The sequence below is a fragment of the Moschus berezovskii genome, chromosome 14 (assembly GCF_049115385.1).
Source record: "Moschus berezovskii isolate FMDL1 chromosome 14, NW_MosBer_1.0, whole genome shotgun sequence".
NCBI classification, from domain to species: Eukaryota; Metazoa; Chordata; class Mammalia; order Artiodactyla; family Moschidae; genus Moschus; species Moschus berezovskii.
The window spans coordinates 27736953-27757357 of NC_142473.1; the positions used below are offsets into that span (position 1 = coordinate 27736953).

The 20405-nt window shown below is 50.7% G+C and overlaps 1 protein-coding gene across 1 annotated transcript in view; it reads left to right on the top strand.

Annotated features, from left to right (window-relative positions):
* Positions 1–8266, top strand: part of NCAM1 (neural cell adhesion molecule 1) — a 362723-nt gene extending 354457 nt beyond the window's left edge. Inside the window, exons 17-20 of the mRNA XM_055423033.2 lie at positions 1654–1861; positions 3447–3563; positions 4527–5327; positions 6779–8266. Coding sequence (XP_055279008.2) covers positions 1654–1861; positions 3447–3563; positions 4527–5327; positions 6779–6890 — 1238 coding nt within the window. The 3' untranslated portion in view covers positions 6891–8266. The remainder of the gene's footprint in view (positions 1–1653; positions 1862–3446; positions 3564–4526; positions 5328–6778) is intronic.
* The last annotated feature ends 12139 nt before the right edge of the window (positions 8267–20405 follow it).

Consider the following 20405-nt stretch of genomic DNA (forward strand, 5'->3'; position numbering starts at 1 on the left):
TCTAGCTGACTGTAGGGACCCGTGGTCGATTTCCTGCTGCTGAAGCCTAGAGACAGTGACCAGAGCCGGGTGCCCTGAGCGTGGGGCCGGTTGCCAGACTCAGGTCTTCCTGAGAAACAGGCCGTGTCTTCAGTGCGGGGTTGAACAGGGCCAGTGGGAGAGCCTGGCGAGGGGCTGGGAGGCAAAGGAGGCCAAAATATTCAAGATCCTAGGCAGCTCCTCTGGTGTAGAAATTAGGTTGTGAGTGGTTGTCTCTCACCTGCTGGCCGGAGGCCCAGACCCTGAATTGAGGTTAGAAATAAGGACCATCAGAATGGGACAGCTGTTGCAGGAGCCCCACCGTGCCCGAGCAGGGCTCTGGGGCACAGGGACACAGACCACATGCAGAAAGAGGATGTGCTCCATCTCCATCACCCTGGCTTACCTGTTCCTTCCGTGAACTGGCATGTGATGTGGCCAGCAGCCCCCCAGGCAAAGGCTCAGGGGGACCCAGGTCGTGCTGGCCACAGTTCCTGCCTCCGGTCCGCAGACGGGTCATCCCAGTGGGTCTGGAGGACACGGGAAGCTTCAGACAAGGTCTGGTGGTGGGAGGACGCTGCTGTCCTTGTAGAACCCTGTCCTCCCAGAAGAGGAAAATGAAACAGACTTTCAGTCTGGGTCATGGTTCCACACTGGCTTCCACAGAGCTCTGCATGAGTCCTTGCTTCCCCCCAGCACAGCCTCTGTCTTTCCGAAGCTGGTGGGAACCACCAGGCAATCCAGGGTTCACCATAGGCACCTAGCACGAACCATGAGGGCGCGCTCTGGAGCTGAGCCTGCGGTCCTTCTGTGATACCACGAGTAGCCCAGGGCCCTGGAGAATTCTAGGGGGACACCAGGGAGTAAGGCACAGAGGTGGTCATTCGAGTGGGTCCAGCCAGAGCAGGGATGCTGGGCATTGCTCGAATGTGAGAGGGTGCGTTTGTCTTGTGGTGGGTGTCCCGTGTGAGTGAGCCTGTTGCGGAGTGTATCTCTGGGTGAGTCTGCTGGGTTTCCAGAAGTCAAATCCAAGCGGGCCTGGCTCCCAGATGGTGAGTATTCCCAGACCTTCTACCTTGCCCAGTGGGCCTGGGGAGACCCCCATGTCTCCAGAGCAGGTGGGCTTCATTCATCTTCCTAGTGCAGTGAAGGAAGGTGTGGTCCAAAGTTGAGAGCCCGTGGAGCAATTCCTAAAGAGCAGGAAGGCATGGGACATCTTATCCCTGATGTCCCCACAAGCCCAAAGGGAGCCCTGGGGACCCCTCTGCTCCCCCATCTGAGACCCTCTGCCCCTATCTGGGACCCTGCCCCTGGCAGCTCCCAGGGAGACCAGCCGAGTGTGGGCTGAGAGCAGAGGTGGAGACATGGCGCCAGTCTGGGCCCCTGTCCTGGCTGGTGGCTGCCTAGTACCCCGTCCCCTGATCTGTGAGAGCAGGCTGCCATTCCTCTGTCTTGAAGATAGGAAGAGACCCTGATGTCTCAACCCCCAAAAGGCCCAGGGACGGTGGCACTACGGACACAAATGCCGCGGCCGTCCAGTGGGCTCTACCCCACCCCTAGGACTGTTGCTCAGCAGGTCCAGGTTTGCATCTCCAGGTACTAACCACCCCCATCCCTCTCTCCCTCCCACCCAAGCCAACGGCAGCCCCACCTCGGGCCTGAGCACTGGCGCCATCGTGGGCATCCTCGTCGTGACCTTCGTCGTGCTCCTGGTGGCCATGGACGTCACCTGCTACTTCCTGAACAAGTGTGGCCTGCTCATGTGCATTGCCGTCAACCTGTGTGGCAAAGCCGGGCCCGGAGCCAAGGGCAAGGACATGGAGGAGGGCAAAGCCGCCTTCTCGTGAGTGCAGACCCGCCCCGCCACTGCTGAGCACCCTGGCCTGGGCCCCAGTCAGGGAGCCACCTCAGCCTTCCCATTGCAAACCCCAAGGGAGGCGAGGCATTAGAGGAATGTTAAAAGCAGACACCTGAACCCAACCCCACATCTAGAATCTCATAGAAATTCCCTGCGCAGATCAAACTGAGAGGTGTGGTCAGAGCCTGGCCTGGAGGGGAGCTGCCATGGAGAGACCCACTTGCCTGCTGCCATCCATGCCTCCGTCACTCACCAGATATTCACGGAGCAGCAGCTGCTATGGGCATGGCATTGTCCTCAAGTGCTAGGGGACGCAGTGATGAAAATGCCTGTCCTCCTGGAGGACGATCCAGACAGAAGCTGTGCTCCAGCATCTCTGGAGAAACAGATCTTGAGCCAAATAGAGAAACCTTCACAGACTGTGGTCAGGCGGGGCTGAGCCTCAGCAAGGCCAGAAGGGACAGAGCAAGGAAATAGGTCGTTAGCACCACCCCATGCCAGGCACCGTGTGTACACGTATGTGTACATATACATATATGTTTACATGTGTCACATACATGCTTACACACATATGTGCTTGTACTCACATACATATGTCACACGCATGTACGTATAGTACGTGCATGCATCATACATGCATGCATTGCTGTTGTTTAGTCTCTTAGGAAGTAGAGTCATGTCCAACTATTTTGTGACCCCGTGGACTATGGCCCACCAGGCTCCTCTGTGGGGGATTCTCCAGGCAAGAATGCTGGAGTGGGTTGCCATTCCGTTCTTCAGGGGATCTTCCCAACCCAAGGATTGAACCCGACTCTCTTGCATTGGCAGGAGGATTCATTACCATTGTGCCACCAGGGAAGTCCATATAGGTAGACACACACATGTATACATGTGTGTACTTGCATGTGCATATTCTTATGCATACATCATATTCCTGTACATACTTAGATATGCATGTGTGTGCGTGTGTACATATACTTACACATATGCAGGTACATGTGCAAACTTCCATATACTTATATGTATATCATATGCACGTGTATACTCAGGCGTTCATGCGCATTTGTACTTAAATATATATACTACACTTAAATATGTGCATACTTATATATACTTGTATGTATGCATGCATCATAAACTTGTGTATACTTATAACAGTTACACACGTGCGCACAGGGTATGCTTGTTCATTCTTACACACACATAGGTACGCATATTCGTATTTGCCGTGTATACGCACACAGATGACTTGAGCACTAGTCTGTGCCAGGTGCTTTCCTCAGTACTTTATAGTCATTGTCTCAGTTAGTGTCCATAACATCGAGGCAAGTGGAGACAGTTACTTGCCCCGTTTTACAGGTGAGGACACAGGCAGGGGTAAGCAGATGAGGTGCTCAGGGTCACACAGCTGGCAGGAATGGGGGCTGAGATACGGCACAGGGCTCTGGCTCTGGATGCACCGCCTGCCGGCCTGGGGCTGGGCGCAGGTACCTGAGAGTGGCTGGCTTCCTTGGGAGCCTCCTGCCTCCCCCAGCTCTCCGGGATGGAACCAGCGGAGCTCTCTCCACAGGAAAGACGAGTCCAAGGAACCCATCGTGGAGGTGCGAACGGAGGAGGAGCGGACCCCGAATCACGACGGAGGGAAACACACGGAGCCAAACGAGACCACGCCGCTGACGGAGCCCGAGTACGTGGGCCCCTCCCTGGCAGAGCCCCACACCCGCTGCAGCGCCCTACCCACACCTCCGTGCTTCCCACCCGTGGCTCCGGGCCCGGCATCACCAGCCGGAATTCTGGAGTCCTAGGCCAGGAATGCCTGACCCCACTCTCCTCAGAGAGGAGGCATTCATGGTCCTATCTGGGTGACTGTGGGTGACCTTTGAAAGAGCTCTGTGCATCAGTGGGATCCCTAGACCCTGGGCCCAGGTCACACAAACACACACAGACACAGACACACACACACACATACCTCGGAAATGACTCAAGGAGGCAAAACGTCACAGGGAGAGCTTAGCAGATTCTGTTTAGGATTTCCAAGAATTTTAGGGTTTTCTGCATTTCTTCCTAAAAGGACGAGGGAAGCTGGGGACCTGGTAAAGCCTGGCCCTCCTGGTCTCTTAAGCCTTGAGGACCATCAGTCAGAAGGCATGTCCTGCTTTGGGTATCATGAATGCCAGGCTGTCGTGGGTACCGTGGGTTTGAAGGGAATGGAGTTTGATGGAAGGGCAGAATCTCTGGCTCGACAGCGCCCCAGCCCTGAGGGGCCACGTGGAGGCCCTCCCTATGGGGCAGCTGGTCGCGATTCCCCAGGGACCTCGGATGCCTGCGGTGGTGGACGCCGAGCTCAGCTGGCCTCTCCCCAGGGCGAGATGCATTACGCTGCAGACGTTAGGGAAAGGGAGCCCCAGGCAGGCGGCAGGGAGGAAGGCGAGAGGCCCCGCCAGGTGCCACGTTCTCTGTCGTCTCCTGTGTCCTTTTCTGCCCGCCTGGGCGTGTGCTGCCTCCCGCCTCCTCTCTCTGTGGGCCTGTGTCCTGCCTGTGCGGCCCCGCATGCCCACCCTCGGCGCCTCCTTGGCCTCCACCCTGTCTCAGCTTCTCTGTCTGTCTCGGCTTCATCGTCTATCTCTTCTACTTCCTGTCCTCCCCGCAGGCTGCCTGCCGACGCCACAGCCACTGTGGAGGACATGCTGCCTTCTGTCACCACCGTCACCGCTAACTCTGATACTGTCACCGAAACCTTTGCCACTGCTCAGAACAGCCCCACCAGTGAGACCACCACCCTGACCTCCAGTATCGCCCCCCCGGCCGCGGCCACCCCTGATTCAAACTCTGTGCCCGCCGGCCAGGCCACCCCATCCAAGGGGACCGGCGTCACTGCCGCCTCCCCGGCCCCGACCCCCGCCCCCAAGGTCGCCCCCCTGGTTGACCTGAGCGACCCTCCAACCTCGGCCTCGGCCGCCAGCAACCTGTCCTCTAGTGTCCTGGCCAACCAGGGGGCCGTGCTCAGCCCCAGCGCCCCGGCCAGTGCGGGCGAGGCCCCCAAGGCCCCTCCAGCCAGCAAGGCCGTCTCCCCGTCGGCAGCCAGTCCCCTGGCAGCAGCCCCGACGGCCCCTGCCCCGGAAGCCCCCCAGGCCAAGCAGGAGGCTCCCGGCACCAAAGGTCCGGACCCTGAGCCCACCCAGCCCGGCGCCTCGAAGAGCCCACCCGAGGCCGCCAGGGCCCTCGCCAGCCCGAAGAGCGAGGCGGCCTCCGTCAGCACCACAAACCCTGCCCAGGGCGAGGACTTTAAAATGGACGAAGGGAACTTCAAGACCCCAGATATTGACCTTGCCAAGGATGTTTTTGCAGCCCTGGGCTCTCCTGCTCCCGCCGCTGGGGCCAGTGGACAAGCCTCTGAGCTTGCTCCTTCCACGGCCGACAGCTCTCTTCCGCCTGCACCAGCCAAGACCGAGTACGGCCTCTCTCTGTCCGCTGTCGTCGGGTGGTGTCCCGTGGTGGTGTGCGTCTGTGCTGTGTCCTCCCTGTTAGATGTGTCTGCAGCCTCATCCAGGGCTTCTTGGAGGCAACTGTCAGCCAGGGGCTGGGCCAAGGCAGAGAGCAGGGTATAGGCAGGCAGCCGCCTGCTTACTAATTAGGCCATGTTAATTACGTTTGATCCTTATCATCCTAGCAGTGGCATCTCGTGTCCCTGGAGGAGCCCTTGCATTTGGGTCGCTGATGAGCATAGCTTGGGAAGTGAGCTAAGGAGGCCAAGGTGCCCTCATCGGCCACCCTAGGGCCCACAGGCAGGGTGTCATCCAGGGCCAAGGCCAAGTCCCCACCAGCATGGCACAGTGGTGCAGAGAGTGAAGAGGCAGACTCCAAGGCTTGTGGGGGGTGGGTAGGATCTGATCCAGAAGCCCCCGAGACACCCCAGCCCAGATGCCCACACACCCACCTGCTCTTGCTTCTGCCCCGAGTGACTGGGGAGACTCAAGCTCCCAAGCCCTGAATGAGGGCCGGGTTTCCCAAGTTCAAGACCATGTCCTTCAGAGTACAGCTTTCTTAAATGTGAGGCCAAAATGCAGGAGCGCCAGCTGGGCCTGTAGTCTGAGCCTCCTCTCGTGCATCCTTAGACCAGCTTCTCACTCCTGGGACTGCCTGAGGCCAAGAGTGACAGAGTCAGATGGAGGTGTTCATGGAGGCTCCTTGGCTGCACCCAGATGAGCTGTGGTGCTGCCACCCAGAGTGACGGGGGGACCCTCACCAGGAACCCTGAGTCTGTCGGGAAATAAAAGGATGGCCCTGCCCACCCAACCCCACTCAGCTCCCCTGGAGCCTGGCAGCCCACTCCAGCCTCTCACCAGACTCCCATGGAAAACTGCCATGGTAACAAAGAGCATCTTCCTATCCTGCCCGGGGAAAGCCCTACAGAGGCATCACCAGGAAAGGCAGAGCACAGAGTGGTGGAAGCGCAGACAGGCCAGCGCAGTTTGCAGAAGGGCCCCTGGAATCGGTCCCGGGGAGCCCGACACACACATCGTTTAGATCAAGCTGGGCAGCTGCTGCTGCTGCAGCCATGCAGGGGTGAGAGGAGGCTGCTCCCGAAACACTTCCACACTCCAGGTAAAGCTGGAGCCCCGCCCACATCAGTTCAGGGCTGGAAGGGTGCCTTCCTCTGATTCAGCGGCTCTCCGCTTTGGCTGCACATCTAGAACCACTAGGGTGCTTTAAAAAGTTACCACATTCTGACCCGGGAGATCAGGATTTCTGGGGACACGGCCCAGGGTCAGTGATTTTCAGAGACTCCAGGTGATCCGGAGATGCAGCTGAAGGTGGAGTCCAGTGCTCTTTGGAGGGACTGGCTGGAGGGTGGGTTACAGTAGATCGTGCTCTCAGTACTATTTTCTCCGTTCTCCACAGGAAGGGTCCCGTAGAAGCAAAGCCGGAGACAGAAACGAAGCCAGCGCCAGCCGAAGTCCAGACGGTCCCCAACGACGCCACGCAAACAAAGGAGAACGAGAGCAAAGCATGATGGGTGACGAGGCACCAGCAAAGATCAAAATAAAAAGTGACACAACAGCTTCACCAGAGCATCTCCAATATCTCTCTCACACACACACACACACACATATCTCATTCCTCTAGTGTCTTTTGCCTTTAAAAAAAAAAAAACTAAGCAGATCAACATGGGATCTCCTTTTTGTAGATTTATGGAAAGGGTTCCTTTGTTGCACACTCACTTGTAAGAAAATGAGACAAAAACATGAAACCCACAGCCAAACTAGGACACTCGGTTCCCTGAAACCATTTAAAACTCAAACAAAAGGACCCCAAATTAAGAATCTAGGAAGCTCAGAAGAAAAACGAATCTAGGTTCAGGATTTTGGTGTTGCAGAACCGGCGCAGACCAGGTTCAGAGAAATAACTTCCAGACGCTAAGACTAACCGAATGAACAAAGTCCAAGTTTATTTTTCTACTTTCAGTCGAGTTTGAACTCTGTAAAACCTCATAAATAAGTTATAATTTCTGTTCACTTTGTATTTGTTCAGTATGCAAAGTGTGTCACCCTTCCTAGCTGAATTCAATTCCCACATAGACTCTTGTTTTGTAGGAAGAATGCCAAATGCAGCTTCTGGGGGTAGATCTCAATTTGCAGTATTCGGATTTCTTTTCTTTTCCTTTTCTTTCTCCTTCTTTTTTTTTCTTTCTGCCAACTTTGTTTTCCAGTGTTTACAAGTTGACAAATGTTTAACTTCAGTTGTGTTTGGATGTCCGTGTAAAATAGCTGCCTTTTTTTTTTTTCTTTAAAGTTACAAATACTGCCTAGAGGTGTAGGATCCTCCCAGGACAACTTTACAAAATCTAATTGTTTACAGTGGCTCTTCCCCCCATCTGATTTGAAATTTTTGCCTGTGTGCAACTCAGGTGAAAATCCATCTCGTTCTGGAACGGTTTTGTTTTTGGGTTTTCGGTTCCGTTTGTTTGTTTCCTTGGGGGTTAGACCACTTCTGATTAGCGACCACCTGCCTGTATCTGTGAAAAGGATCTGCTCCCCAGGCGTCCCCACCCTTCCTTTTGAAGGACTCTTAGGCTTTGTTGAATGAAGCAGAGAAGATTGTATAGTTGGGGCTGGTCTTGGTGAACACACGTTTTTACCCCAAACATCCCCTTTGTTGTAGAAAGCCAAATAAAATATATACATACAATTTCCTTTTGAGCCCAGAATCTAGATTTGAGCGGAAGAGCATGTGTGCTTCAGGGAATTAGTGTCTTTTTTTGGAAATCTGTTGAAGTAAAATAACATCAGCCTTCTGTTCACTTAGGCAGCATTTGTAGAAACAAAAGAAAAAAAAAAACCAACCTGCTGTCTGGAGTCATAAGACAACTTTTCCTGGATTGGAAACCAAGTGGGGGGAAAAAATACAGAAACTTTAAGGGGGATGGGAGGGGGGAGAAGGGAAAAGCCAGCCCTTTGTATAGACATTTTGCTTTTTTTTTTTTTTTCCTCATTCTACTTTAGAACTGCAAGCTTGTGCACTGTGGATGCGTGAATATTTTAGTGTGAAACGTGTTTTTGTCATAGTATTGAAATAAAACTTCAACATAGTTTGGTTGTGGAAGGTATAGCAGATAGTTCAGAAAAAAAAAAACATTCAGGAAACAAAAAATAACTCTTAAAAGGAAGTGAAGCCTTTAAACAAAGAATGAAATAGAAACGATGATGATGATGAAGATGATGCCAGGTCAACAGAAATGAGCGCTCTGTGGGCGCCTTTCCCAAGGTGCAGAGAGAGCAGCCAGAGGTCAGGGTGGCAAGACTCCCTCTGCGTCCCTTCTGTGGGCCGTACTCCCCCATGTTCTGACACTTCTGCAGTCTGGTCAGTGGCGCTTATGCTAGATTATTTCAAACTGTGAAAAATAATGGTCTTGTCATTTGCTCAGTGTGGGGTTATTTTGCGTTTTCTCAGCTCCTGGGGATAGAAATGGAGGGTCCGGGTCTACACAGGTCTGGCCCTTTGACCTTGGGGCTTGCACAAATCTATGGTTCGCAGGCACAGGCCCCCAGGACTGAGCCAGGTGATGACAGTGGTTAGAGCACGCAGCAGATGGGAGCTCCTGGGCGTCTGCGACAGAAAGGAGGACCCAGCAGGGAGCGGTGGGCCCCTCTGGTTCCCCAGGTTGTCAGTGGGATCAAGTCCTCATCTTGGGATGGTAATGGCTTCGACCACCGCGGCCAAGCCCACACTATACCTCACTGAGACTGTGCATCTCACTTCAAGGGGTTGTGGTCAAGTAAACTGATTTTGGTTCTGATGGTTAGGAAGAGAAAGAGGTATGGTCGACCCTCAGATAACCTGGCCCAGGGCAGCTGACTCCCCGCCCCCTCCCCAGACCCGGGCTCTGCTGGAACCCCAAACTCTGCCCTCCTTTTGTTCTGCCTCTCTCCCATCACACGTAGATTTGTCTCTGCATGCATGAGCTTTCCTTTCTTTGAAAAAAAAAATTAAAAAACAGAGCAATGCTTTCTCTAAAATCATAGAGGGAGTCGCTTTATTTTCAAGACATTGTATCTTTTATGTTAAGAGATAAAAGCTTATAGTTTTCCTTTTTTAATTTTTGAAGGAGGGATCACCCTACCAGTTTCCACTGTCTGTGTGTCTATATGTGTATGTGCCATACATATGTAGTCACATAAAGACCGGCATGGCCAGGTTCTGCCAGAGGGGCCCTCGGGTGCCACGCGTGGGGCCTCCGGACCCTGAAGGGCCGTCGTGTATATAGTGCAGCTTTGAAGTGGAACGCGGTTTTCACACTTTTCTATGGAGCCTTCCAACTCCCAGGTTTTCACTGTAGGCTGTCTGTCCGGATGGTGGTTATCAGATCTCCATTAACATCTCTACCCAGCATTCCCGACTTCGGGGGCCTTCTCTCTTGTTACAAACTTTTTACCAAGTGAAACATCGATACCACCTTTGTTTCCATTCTCACTGGTGTAAATACTGAGTACTAACTGAGAATTTTGACTTTGCATTCTGTCAGAATACTTGTGTTCAATAAAAATTGAAAAAAAAAAAAGCTGTTATGGTCCAACTGGAATTTATTTCAAGTCAACGGACGTTTGTCATGTGAACCAAATGTGGAAATGATGCTGGTATTTTTTTTTAACAGCAGTAAAACCCAGGGTCCTGAGTTTGTGTTGCCTGAATGATGGGGTTTCTAGTCTTTTCTCACACGTTGATAGAGTCCTCATTGAGAATGACCAGATATCAGAGTCACAAAGATTTCATTCAAGTCCTGGTTCTGCCACTTTCCTGTTGACATTGGAAGAGTTACTTAATCTCCCCCAGACTCAGTTTCCTTTTTTGACAAACAGGAAATGCCAAGAACAGTAGAGTTGGGTACTGGCAATGAAGCACTGTATAGGAAAGCCTTGGCACATAGTAGATACCCAGCAAATTGAAGTGGCACAGTTGCCTCCCTGGTGTCAAACCCACCTGGAGTCACCGCGTACACCTGAGCTTCAAGGTGCCAACCCAGGTAGACCCCTGAGACTTCTCTGATATATAATGCAGCTCCTTATTACTTTTGTCATCCCACTCAGCACTTGGAGCCTTAATTCAGCTCCCGGGATTTACTGAAGCCTCTGAGCCAGAGAGTGAGGACAACTTTCCCTCAGCTCAGAATTCTCTTTCATACACTACCATGCGGCTGTGTTGGGAAGAAGCCACCAATAGGGTTGGGATTATCTGTTTAACTCTGAAATCAGGAGTTCCTAGAGGAGAGCTGGCCCGAGGGCCAGGAGGCAGTGAGACCAGCAAACAACCCAGGGAGCAAAACATAACTTCTGCTGAGGGCTGGCCCTCTACCTGCACCAATCTGAATGATACTGTCCTTTATGGGCCTCACCCTGGTCCCAGCCTGGGTCAGTCTGAAGCCACCCCCAGGGTTGGTTCCTTCTCTGGCCATAATGACTCAAAGCCACATGATATGCATGGCTTTCTGTGCCACAGATTTCCAGCTGCGTATAGTATGGCGAGGGGTGAGAAGAGCACATTGCTTTTCAAGATTTGGATGACTCTCCATTATCCATGAGGGCTTGCCTCCAGAGCCTTCCTCCTTCAGGCCAGTCTCCTCTCAGCTTCGCTAAGTACTTTTTGAGTGTCTCAAGATGCTCCAGGAGACCACAGGAGACAAAACACTCTCCGGGGCAACGTCCATTCATTGTGGGACTGGGGCAGACGATACACACATGAGCACTAATGTTCCGTGGTGTCATTAGGGCTGTGCACCAGCGTTCCAGTTCCCCTCCTTCCCGGCACACAACAGGACTGCGTTTCTCTGTTCACTTACAGTAGGCGTGGCCACGTGGCTCTCTCCTGACAGTGGAATATGAACAGGGAAGTGCATGTCACTTCTACACGGAGCCTTTGAAAGCCAGTGGGTCTTAGTGCGGCCCCCTTCCCCTGCCCCACCAACTCTGCACGTGGGGCAAGTGCCATCACCTGGGCCCCGAGTGAGGAGTGTGAATAGGCCCATGATGGGCCTGTGACATGCATGAGCAGTCAACCCAGCCAATGTTTAACAACCAGCTCTCCAAAGAAGGAGGAGAAGGGGAATATATGTACGGGGTGTGTCTATGTGTGTGTGTGTGTGTATGTTTATTATAAACTTTACTGACATAATCAATTTACAGTAGTAATGCACACAGTACTCTGTACTGAAATCCATGTATCCAATCAATACAGATGCTTTGGTTTATTTTTGCTGAAGTCTTGTATCCATAATCCACCTGTGGTTGCAACTGATGGATGAGCATAGTTCCAACATAAATGTTGGTTGATGTATTCATTTATGTTAACAAGTAAGATGAAAGTGACACAATGAAGATCTATGAGTCAGAACTTCACTCGTTCATCAACAGTGAGCAACCTCTTTGCCAAATCAGGTGTAAGTTTTTGAATACTGCTTCAATTTTTGCTATTCAGAGTGTAATGGCTGCAGACATGACACTTTAAAGTTTAATCTGCATCATAAATATTTTTCCCATCACTTCTTTAAGTCTAGAAAAGCACACACACAGAGACACGCAAAAGCAATCAAACCTTGATTTGTAGCCTTTGTTGATTTCAGGGATATGAAAATATTCCCAATGTGACTGATTGCAACATGTCATCAGTGGGTGAGGAATTAGGTAGAGATGCACAGTAGCTTGGGGCTTCCCAGGTGGCGCTAGTGGTAAAGAATCTGCCTGCCAGTGCAGGAGACTTAACGGATGCAGGTTCGATCCCTGAGTCGGGAGGAGGGCAAGGCAACCAACTCCAGTCTTCTCGCCTGGAGAATACCATGGACAGAGGAGCCTGGTGGGCTACAGTCTATGGGTCGCAAAGAGGCGGACATGACCAAAGAGTCGGTGGACGACTTAGCATGCACCCTCACACAGTAGCACATATTATATAGTTTTCCCAACATGCAAGTAAAAGAAGCGTAGATAACCTCAAGCACAGAGGTCATAATGATATGGAATAATAATAACACTAAACTTTGTATACACTAGGATAAAGCTGAAGCAATGGAGAACTGGTGTGTTTTGAATATGTACTGCCTCATCTTATGTTAATTGTTCATTTCAGTTCAGTTCAGTTGCTCAGTCGTGTCCGACTCTTTGCGACCCCATGAATCACAGCACGCCAGGCCTCCCTGTCCATCAACAACTCCCGGAGTTCACTCAAACTCATGTCCATCTAGTTGGTGATGCCATCCAGCCATCTCATTCTCTGTCGTCCCTGTCTCCTCCCACCCCCGATCCTTCCTAGCATCAGACCCTTTTCCAGTGAGTCAACTCGTCGCATGAGGTGGCCAAAGTATTGCAGTTTCAGCTTTAGCATCAGTCCTTCCAGTGAACACCCAGGATTGATCTCATCTAGAATGGACTGGTTGGATCTCCTTGAAGTCCAAGGGACTCTCAAGAGTCTTCTCCAACACCACAGTTCAAAAGCATCAATTCTTCGGTGAACAGCTTTCTTCACAGTCCAACTCTCACATCCATACATGACCACGGGAAAAACCATAGCCTTGACTAGACGGACCTTTGTTGGCAAAGTAATGTCTCTGCTTTTTAATATGCTATCTAGGTTGGTCATAACTTTCCTTCCAAGGAGTAAGCGTCTTTTAATTTCATGGCTGCAATCAGCATCTGCAGTGATTATGGAGCCCAAAAAAATAAAGTCTGACACTGTTTCCACTGTTTTTCCATCTATTTCCCATGAAGTGATGGGACCAGATGCCATGATCTTCGTTTTCTGAATGTTGAGCTTCAAGCCAACCTTTTCACTCTCCTCTTTCACTTTCATCAAGAGGCTTTTGAGTTCCTCTTCACTTTCCGCCATAAGGGTGGTGTCATCTGCATATCTGAGGTTATTGATATTTCTCCCGGCGATCTTGATTTCAGCTTGTGCTTCTTCCAGCCCAGTGTTCCTCATGATGTACTCTGAATATAAGTTAAATAAGCAGGGTGACAATATACAACCTTGACGTACTCCTTTTCCTATTTGGAACCAGTTGTGGATGTGACTGGTGATAGAAGCAAGGTCCGATGCTGTAAAGAGCAATATTGCATAGGAACCTGGAATGTTAGGTCCATGAATCAAGGCAAATTGAAAGTGGTCAAACAGGAGATTACAAGAGTGAAGGTCGACATTCTAGGAATCAGTGAACTAAAATGGACTGAAATGGGTGAATTTAACTCAGATGACCATTATATCTACTACTGTGGGCAGGAATCCCTTAGAAGAAATGGAGTAGTCATCATGGTCAACAAAAGAGTCCAAAATGCAGTACTTGGATGCAATCTTAAAAATGACAGAATGATTTCTGTTCGTTTTCAAGGCAAACCTTTTAATATTACAGTAATCCAAGTCTACGCCCCAACTAGTAATGCTGAAGAAGACGAAGTTGAACGGTTCTATGAAGACCTACAAGACCTTTTAGAACTAACATCCAAAAAAGATGTCCTTTTCATTATAGGGGACTGGAATGCAAAAGTAGGAAGTCAAGAAACACCTGGAGTAACAGGCAAATTTGGCCTTGGAGCACAGAATGAAGCAGGGCAAATGCTAATAGAGTTTTGCCAAGAGAACGCACTGGTCATAGCAAACACCCTCTTCCAACAACACAAGAGAAGACTCTACACATGGACATCACCAGATGGTCAACACCGAAATCAGATTGATTATATTCTTTGCAGCCAAAGATGGAGAAGCTGTATACAGTTAGCAAAAACAAGACCAGGAGCTGACTGTGGCTCAGATCATGAACTCCTTATTGCCAAATTCAGACTTAAATTGAAGAAAGTAGGGAACACCACTAGACCATTCAGATATGACCTCAATCAAATCCCTTATGATTATACAGTAGAAGTGAGAAATAGATTTAAGGGACTAGATCTGATAGATAGAGTGCCTGATGAACTCTGGACGGAGGTTCGTGACATTGTACAGGAGACAGGGACCAAGACCATCCCCATGTTAATTGTAAGTTTATGTAATTGAACTTTTAATAATGATGCTGCTTAACTATGACTCACAAATTTCCTGAAAATTTAACTGGCTCTCTTGCTCCAGTACAAGTTGCCTCTAGCCTACCACTGGATGTTCCTTTATGTTACAAGCCACTTCACCTCAGGATCTGCTACCACAGTGTGATTTAGCCTATCATGGCTAAATCAGGGAGTGCTAAGTGCTATGGACAATAATAAATCTAAGTGAGGGGGAAGTCAGAGTGGTCCTCTCTGAAAAGATACTAGTGAGCAGTAGCCCTGGAAGAAGTGAGCTGCTGAGCTGGCAAATATCTGAACAAAGATGCCTCAGGCAGCAAGTGCAAAGGTCCTGAGGTGAGGGCTTCACAGGTTTGTTTGATAAAGGGCATGCAACGAGTTGACTCAATGGAAAAGACTCTGATGCTGGTAGGGACTGGGGGTGGGAGGAGAAGAGGACGACAGAAAGTGAGATGGCTGGATGGCATCACCGACTCTGTGGACATGAGTTTGAGTGAACTCCAGGAGTTGGTGATGGACAGAGAGGCCTGGCGTGCTGTGATTCATGGGGTCGCAAAGAGTCGGACACGACTGAGCGACTGAACTGAACTGAAAGAGGCCAATGCAGCCAGAGCAAACAGCAAGGGATGGCATGTAGCAGCAGCTGAAGAGGAGGAAATAAGTCAGAGGTATCCAGAGCTCGCTCACAGAGGGTCTGTGGACTATGGTTAGAATTTGGCTCTTTCTTCAACCAAGATGGAAGGCTGAGAAAAAAATTTTGAACAGAAGCCTGACATGACTTAAGTTTTAAAACTGTCACCGTGGCTGCTGGGTAGAGAATAGACCACAGGAGGGCGCAAGAAGAAACAAGGACACCTATTGCTGCTGCTGCTGCTGCTGCTAAGTCACTTAGGAGGCAGTAATGTAGATGAGACAAAACGGTGTGAGTGGAATAAGCTGGTTCCATATGGAGGTGGGCAAATGATTCTGGCTCTGCTGGAGATAAAAACAACAGAAATGGGTGATGGATGTGGATCTGAGAGCAGCGTCAAGGGTGACTTCTGAATTTGGAGCCAAATCAACTGAAAAATGTGTGTGAAAGTTGTTCAGTCATGTTGAGCTCTTTGCGACCCCATGGACTATTGCCCGCCAGGCTTCTCTGTCCAAGGAATTCTCCAGGCCAGAATACTGGAGTGGTTGCCATTACTTCTTCAGGGGATCTTCCCAACTAGGAACTGAACCCAGGTCTCCTGCATTGCAAGTGGATTCTTTACTGTCTGAGCTACCAGGGAAGCCCTATTGTTCCTGGGTTCGATCCCTGGATTGGCTGCAAAGAATTGGACATGACTGAGCGATCCTGGGTGTTCATTGGAAGGACTGATGCTAAAGCTGAAACTGCAATACTTTGGCCACCTCATGCGACGAGTTGACTCACTGGAAAAGACTCTGATGCTGGGAAGGGTTGGGGGCGGGAGGAGAAGGGGACGACAGAGAATGAGATGGCTGGATGGCATCACCGACTCTGTGGACATGAGTTTGAGTGAACTCCAGGAGTTGGTGATGGACAGGGAGGCCTGGCGTGCTGTGATTCATGGGGTTGCAGAGAGTCGGACACGACTGAGCGACTGAACTGAACTGAACTGAGCTACTTTCACACACGCAATTGGAAAAATGGAATTGCCATTTACTCTCTAAAAGGAGTCCTGGAGAAGCAGAGTTTAGGAACGCAGACTCTGTTTCTGGACACTCCCAGTCTGAGATCCGTATGAACATCCTAGTGAAGATTTAAACAGACTGAAGTTCCAGAGTCTGGAGACACATGTAAAAGCTGTCAGCACAGAGCTTGTGATTAAATCCCTGGCACTTGCTGAGGTCAACCAGGGGACGAATGTAGGCTAAGAAGAGGAGAAGATCAAGCATGGAACCCAAAAAAGAAAATCCCCAGGCAGCTCTGTGGCAAAGGAAGAAACTGGGGAGCTCTATATCTAGCTCTTAGAGCAATGGCATTTACACAGGGGTGCGGGGAGGAACAAGCTGACACTGATAAGATGGAAGACCATCTGATTCCAGGCTGTCACTGGCAAGGGCAGTCTCCCAACTCTGCCCCTCATCTGTCAAGACCTTGGCTTCTGTCTATGGTCTTCCTCTCCAGCAGAGTTCCCCATCACCCTGGATGACTTCAGTTCTTTGTGCGGACCACCCCTCCAACCCACAGCTTGACTGCCTTATCTCCAGTGACCTTGAACCACCTCATCCCTTGACCAAACCACAGACCCGATCATCATCTCGTTCATCCAGCCTGAATCAGAAATTCAAATTTATATTACAGCGATGTTCTCCATTGCTGATGGCCCATCCAACTCTCACTCAGCTGTTTTCCCATGTGTGTGTGTATTCAGGTGCTCAGTCATGTCCGACTCTCTGTGATCCCATGGACTTCAGCCTGCCAGGCTCCTCTGTCCATAGAATTTTCCAGGCTACTGCCAATAAATCAGTGCTTCATGCTTGCTGAGGCTGCTACTCACTGACTCCCAGATTTTTCCCTACTTGCTACGTTCCCCCTTCTCCTCCCTCCATATCCAGCTTCCGTTCCCCTGTCCAGCATGCTAAGCATTCATTCCCCGAAATTCAACAGTCCTTGCCTCAGTGTTCTCACTCTGCGTCCCTCTTATAAAACTCTAGCCCCGGAAAATCATCTGGTTGCATCTCTTTGCTCACATCTGAACAGCTGGGTACCACTGGAGAAAAAACAGGTGACCAGTCACATTCGTATCAGTAGATAAAGTCCCTTTCAATTAGGCTCTAAAGATAGCAGTGCCCAACAATCCAAATGATATTTCTCAACAACTCGTTCATTGTCGACAAAACATCTTCACTTTCCCCAAACCAACCCCTCTGTCAAGCCATTCCTTCCATCTCAGCTTATGGCCTTGCTTCCTTCTTCTAAAAGAAAAAAACAGGTGGCAGAAAGGAACATCCTCAACCTCTCCCATAAAACCCACAACCCCCCCGCCCCCGCCACACACACACACAACCATACCCTCCCTGCCTCTTGGCTCCTGTATAAGGAAGCAGCTTCTCCCCTTCCTAAAAGCGATCTCCATCCCTGGGCACTGGCCTTTCATCCCTCCATTTATGGATTCTTTCTCCATTCATTCAAGATCCATTTAACAAATATCACTGAGCACCAGCCACGGCCATGACTGTTCTAGATGCTGGGGAAGCAATGACCCCACTGTCATGGAGCTGACACTCTAAATAAATATACATAATGAGTCCAGAATAAGCGAGGTAAGAAACACGCAGTAAGGAAAGGGGGCTAGCGAGTCACTGAGGAGGAACGGCTGTTTGACGTGCAGGAATAGGCGACCTTTCCAAGGAACGGGCATTAAGCAGAGAGCTAAGAACAAAAGGGGGGCCTCCCTGGTGGCTCAGCGGTAAAGAACCCACCTGCCAATGCAAGACACAGGTTCAACCCCTGGGTCAGGAAGATCCCCTGGAGAAGGAAATGGCAACCCACTCCAGTATTCTTGCCTGGGAAATCCCATGGGCGGAGGAGGCTGGAGGGCTACAGTCCATTGGTTTGCAAAGAGTCGGACACGACTGAGCACAGCGCAGCAAGAACAAGAAGGAGCCTGTGTTCCATGCATTTGGAGCCCTTCTCAGCTAGCAAGCTTGTGTGGGTGTGGTGGGTAAGACTATTGAGTGAATGTGAAATGAAAATTGTTTTCTAATGTTGAACTTAATTCCTCCTTCAATCTGCCGTGTTATGGGGTGGTAGAAATGTGTGCACGTTATGTTGCTTCAGTTGTGTCTGACTCTTTGTGACCCCACAGCCTGTAGCACACCCACCAGGCTCCTCTGTCCATGGGATTCTCCAGGCAAGAATACTGGAGTGGTAACCATGTCTTTCTCCAGGGGCTCTTCCCAACCCAGGGACTGAACCAGCATCTCTTATGTCTCCTGCATTGGCAGGCAGGTTCTTTATCGCCAGCACCACCTGGGTAGAAATGTCATCTCCATCAAACTGAAGTTCCACCTCTCAGCCCTCTCAGAGTTGCTGACATGACCTTTAATTACCTCTCCAAGCCCATCATGTGAGTTTCCCTTTCTACTCCATGTGCCAGAATTAGTGGGGAAATAAATGTATTTCCTCCGAGAAGGCAATGGCAAGCCACTCCAGTACTCTTGCCTGGAGAATCCCATGGATGGAGGAGCCTGGTAGGCTGCAGTCCGTGGGATCGCTAAGGGTCAGACACGACTGAGCGACTTCACTTTCACTTTTCACTTTCACACATTGGAGAAGGCAATGGCAACCCACTCCAGTGTTCTTGCCTGGAGAATCCCAGGGACGGGGGAGCCTGGTGGGCTTCCGTCTATGGGGTCACACAGAGTTGGACACGACTGAAGTGACTTAGCAGCAGCAGCAGCAAATGTATTTCCTTAATCATGTCAGGGGCTTTCTCACTTCTTGCTTTCTCTAGAACACTCTATGGCAGCCCTGTACCCACTAATCCTTGACTCGTACTCCATCCTCAGGTCTTGGCTTAAATATCTCCTGATCAGGTAAGCCTTTCCTGAAAGATGATCCAGGTTGCATAGCTCCCTGTTAGATGGTCTCTCCAGGCCAGCGTGCAGCTGGCACTCACAGGTACCATTGTATCAGATTGTTAAAATGTTGAAATGCTTCTTCACTGTTGTAAGCCATTGCTGTCACCCAGACCCCACAAGGGATGATCCCCCCCACACAAGATCTCACAACCCAGGGGATCGCCCCTGATCCAGAAGAGGGTCTGCAGGGTTCTGTTTTGGAGCTGTGGTCAGTATCCACGGAATACAGTTTGTAACATATTTTTTAACATACCCTCCAGTTATATGCTAAGACCCCACACTTTCTTTACTCTCTCGTTGAGTGTTTCTCTTTCCCACTGAGTCTCAATCCCTCCAGGGCAGATTCTGTATCTGTCTTATTTCATTCCTTTATCCCAGCACATCATAAAGCATCTGTCAGAAAGTAGAAGCTTGGTGTTTGTCAGTGTCGTGAATCATGGAGTGAAGGAACAAACTCATGAATGAAGTGAATATATATTTATATGTATATATGTACACCAGCCATGGTTATTTGCCCATGTTCATGAGTGTGCCTGTGTGTGCATATGTGTGCATGTGTGTGTGAGTACAAACGAGTCTCTGCCTGGCCAGGGATGATGCCTTTAATCTTGAGCCACACAGCAGTGCCCCCTGTGCAGAGTCCTGGAGGAAGTTCACCCTGGGGACCAGGGAGGGGTCCGGTCACAGGCTCCCACGTGACTGGAGAAAGTGTGCTGTGCCTTCCCCAGCCGCGGATCACCTTCCTCCAGGTTTGGTGACAAAATCCAGCCAGTGAGCAGCCCCTCCAGGATGGAGGCAGGCTGGGAAGACTCGGCTTAGGGGAACATGAAAGGCAAGGACACTGCAGCCAAATCGACCTCATCCTGTTACCCAGAGCTGTGGTTGTCTGATGGGCAGGACTGACAAGCTAGCCCAGGGGACTTCCTTCTGCGGCGCTTTCTCTCAGGGAAAGCCTCTGGGCTGGGAGCCTGGGAAGAGCGACAGGGGGCAGGAGAAGAGCGTGGTGTGGTCTGTGAAGGTCTTCTGGTCCCGAGGTCCGGGTGTCGGTGGGCTGGTCTTCTGCAGACAGCACCGTGCAGGGGCGTCTTCCTGAGCAGGTGGGCCCAGGCGTCTGACTGCCAAGCCCAGCCCAGACAAGAGAACCCACAGAGTCTCCCCGTTTGGAGTGCGTTCTGTCACGACGGCCGTCGCTAGCCCGCTGGAAACCTGACGGTGAACATGGGGAACGAGCTTTGAGAAGCTCTCTGGCTGATTCGGGGTACAGCTTTCTCAGGGAGCCACTCTTTGGAGCCCACGGATCCAGCCCACAAGTCCTGCCACACCCATGTCCTAACACTGAAGGAAGGGAGAAAGTGGGTCCTTGGGGACAAGGAGAGGCTCTCACATGGGCAACCGACTGCGCT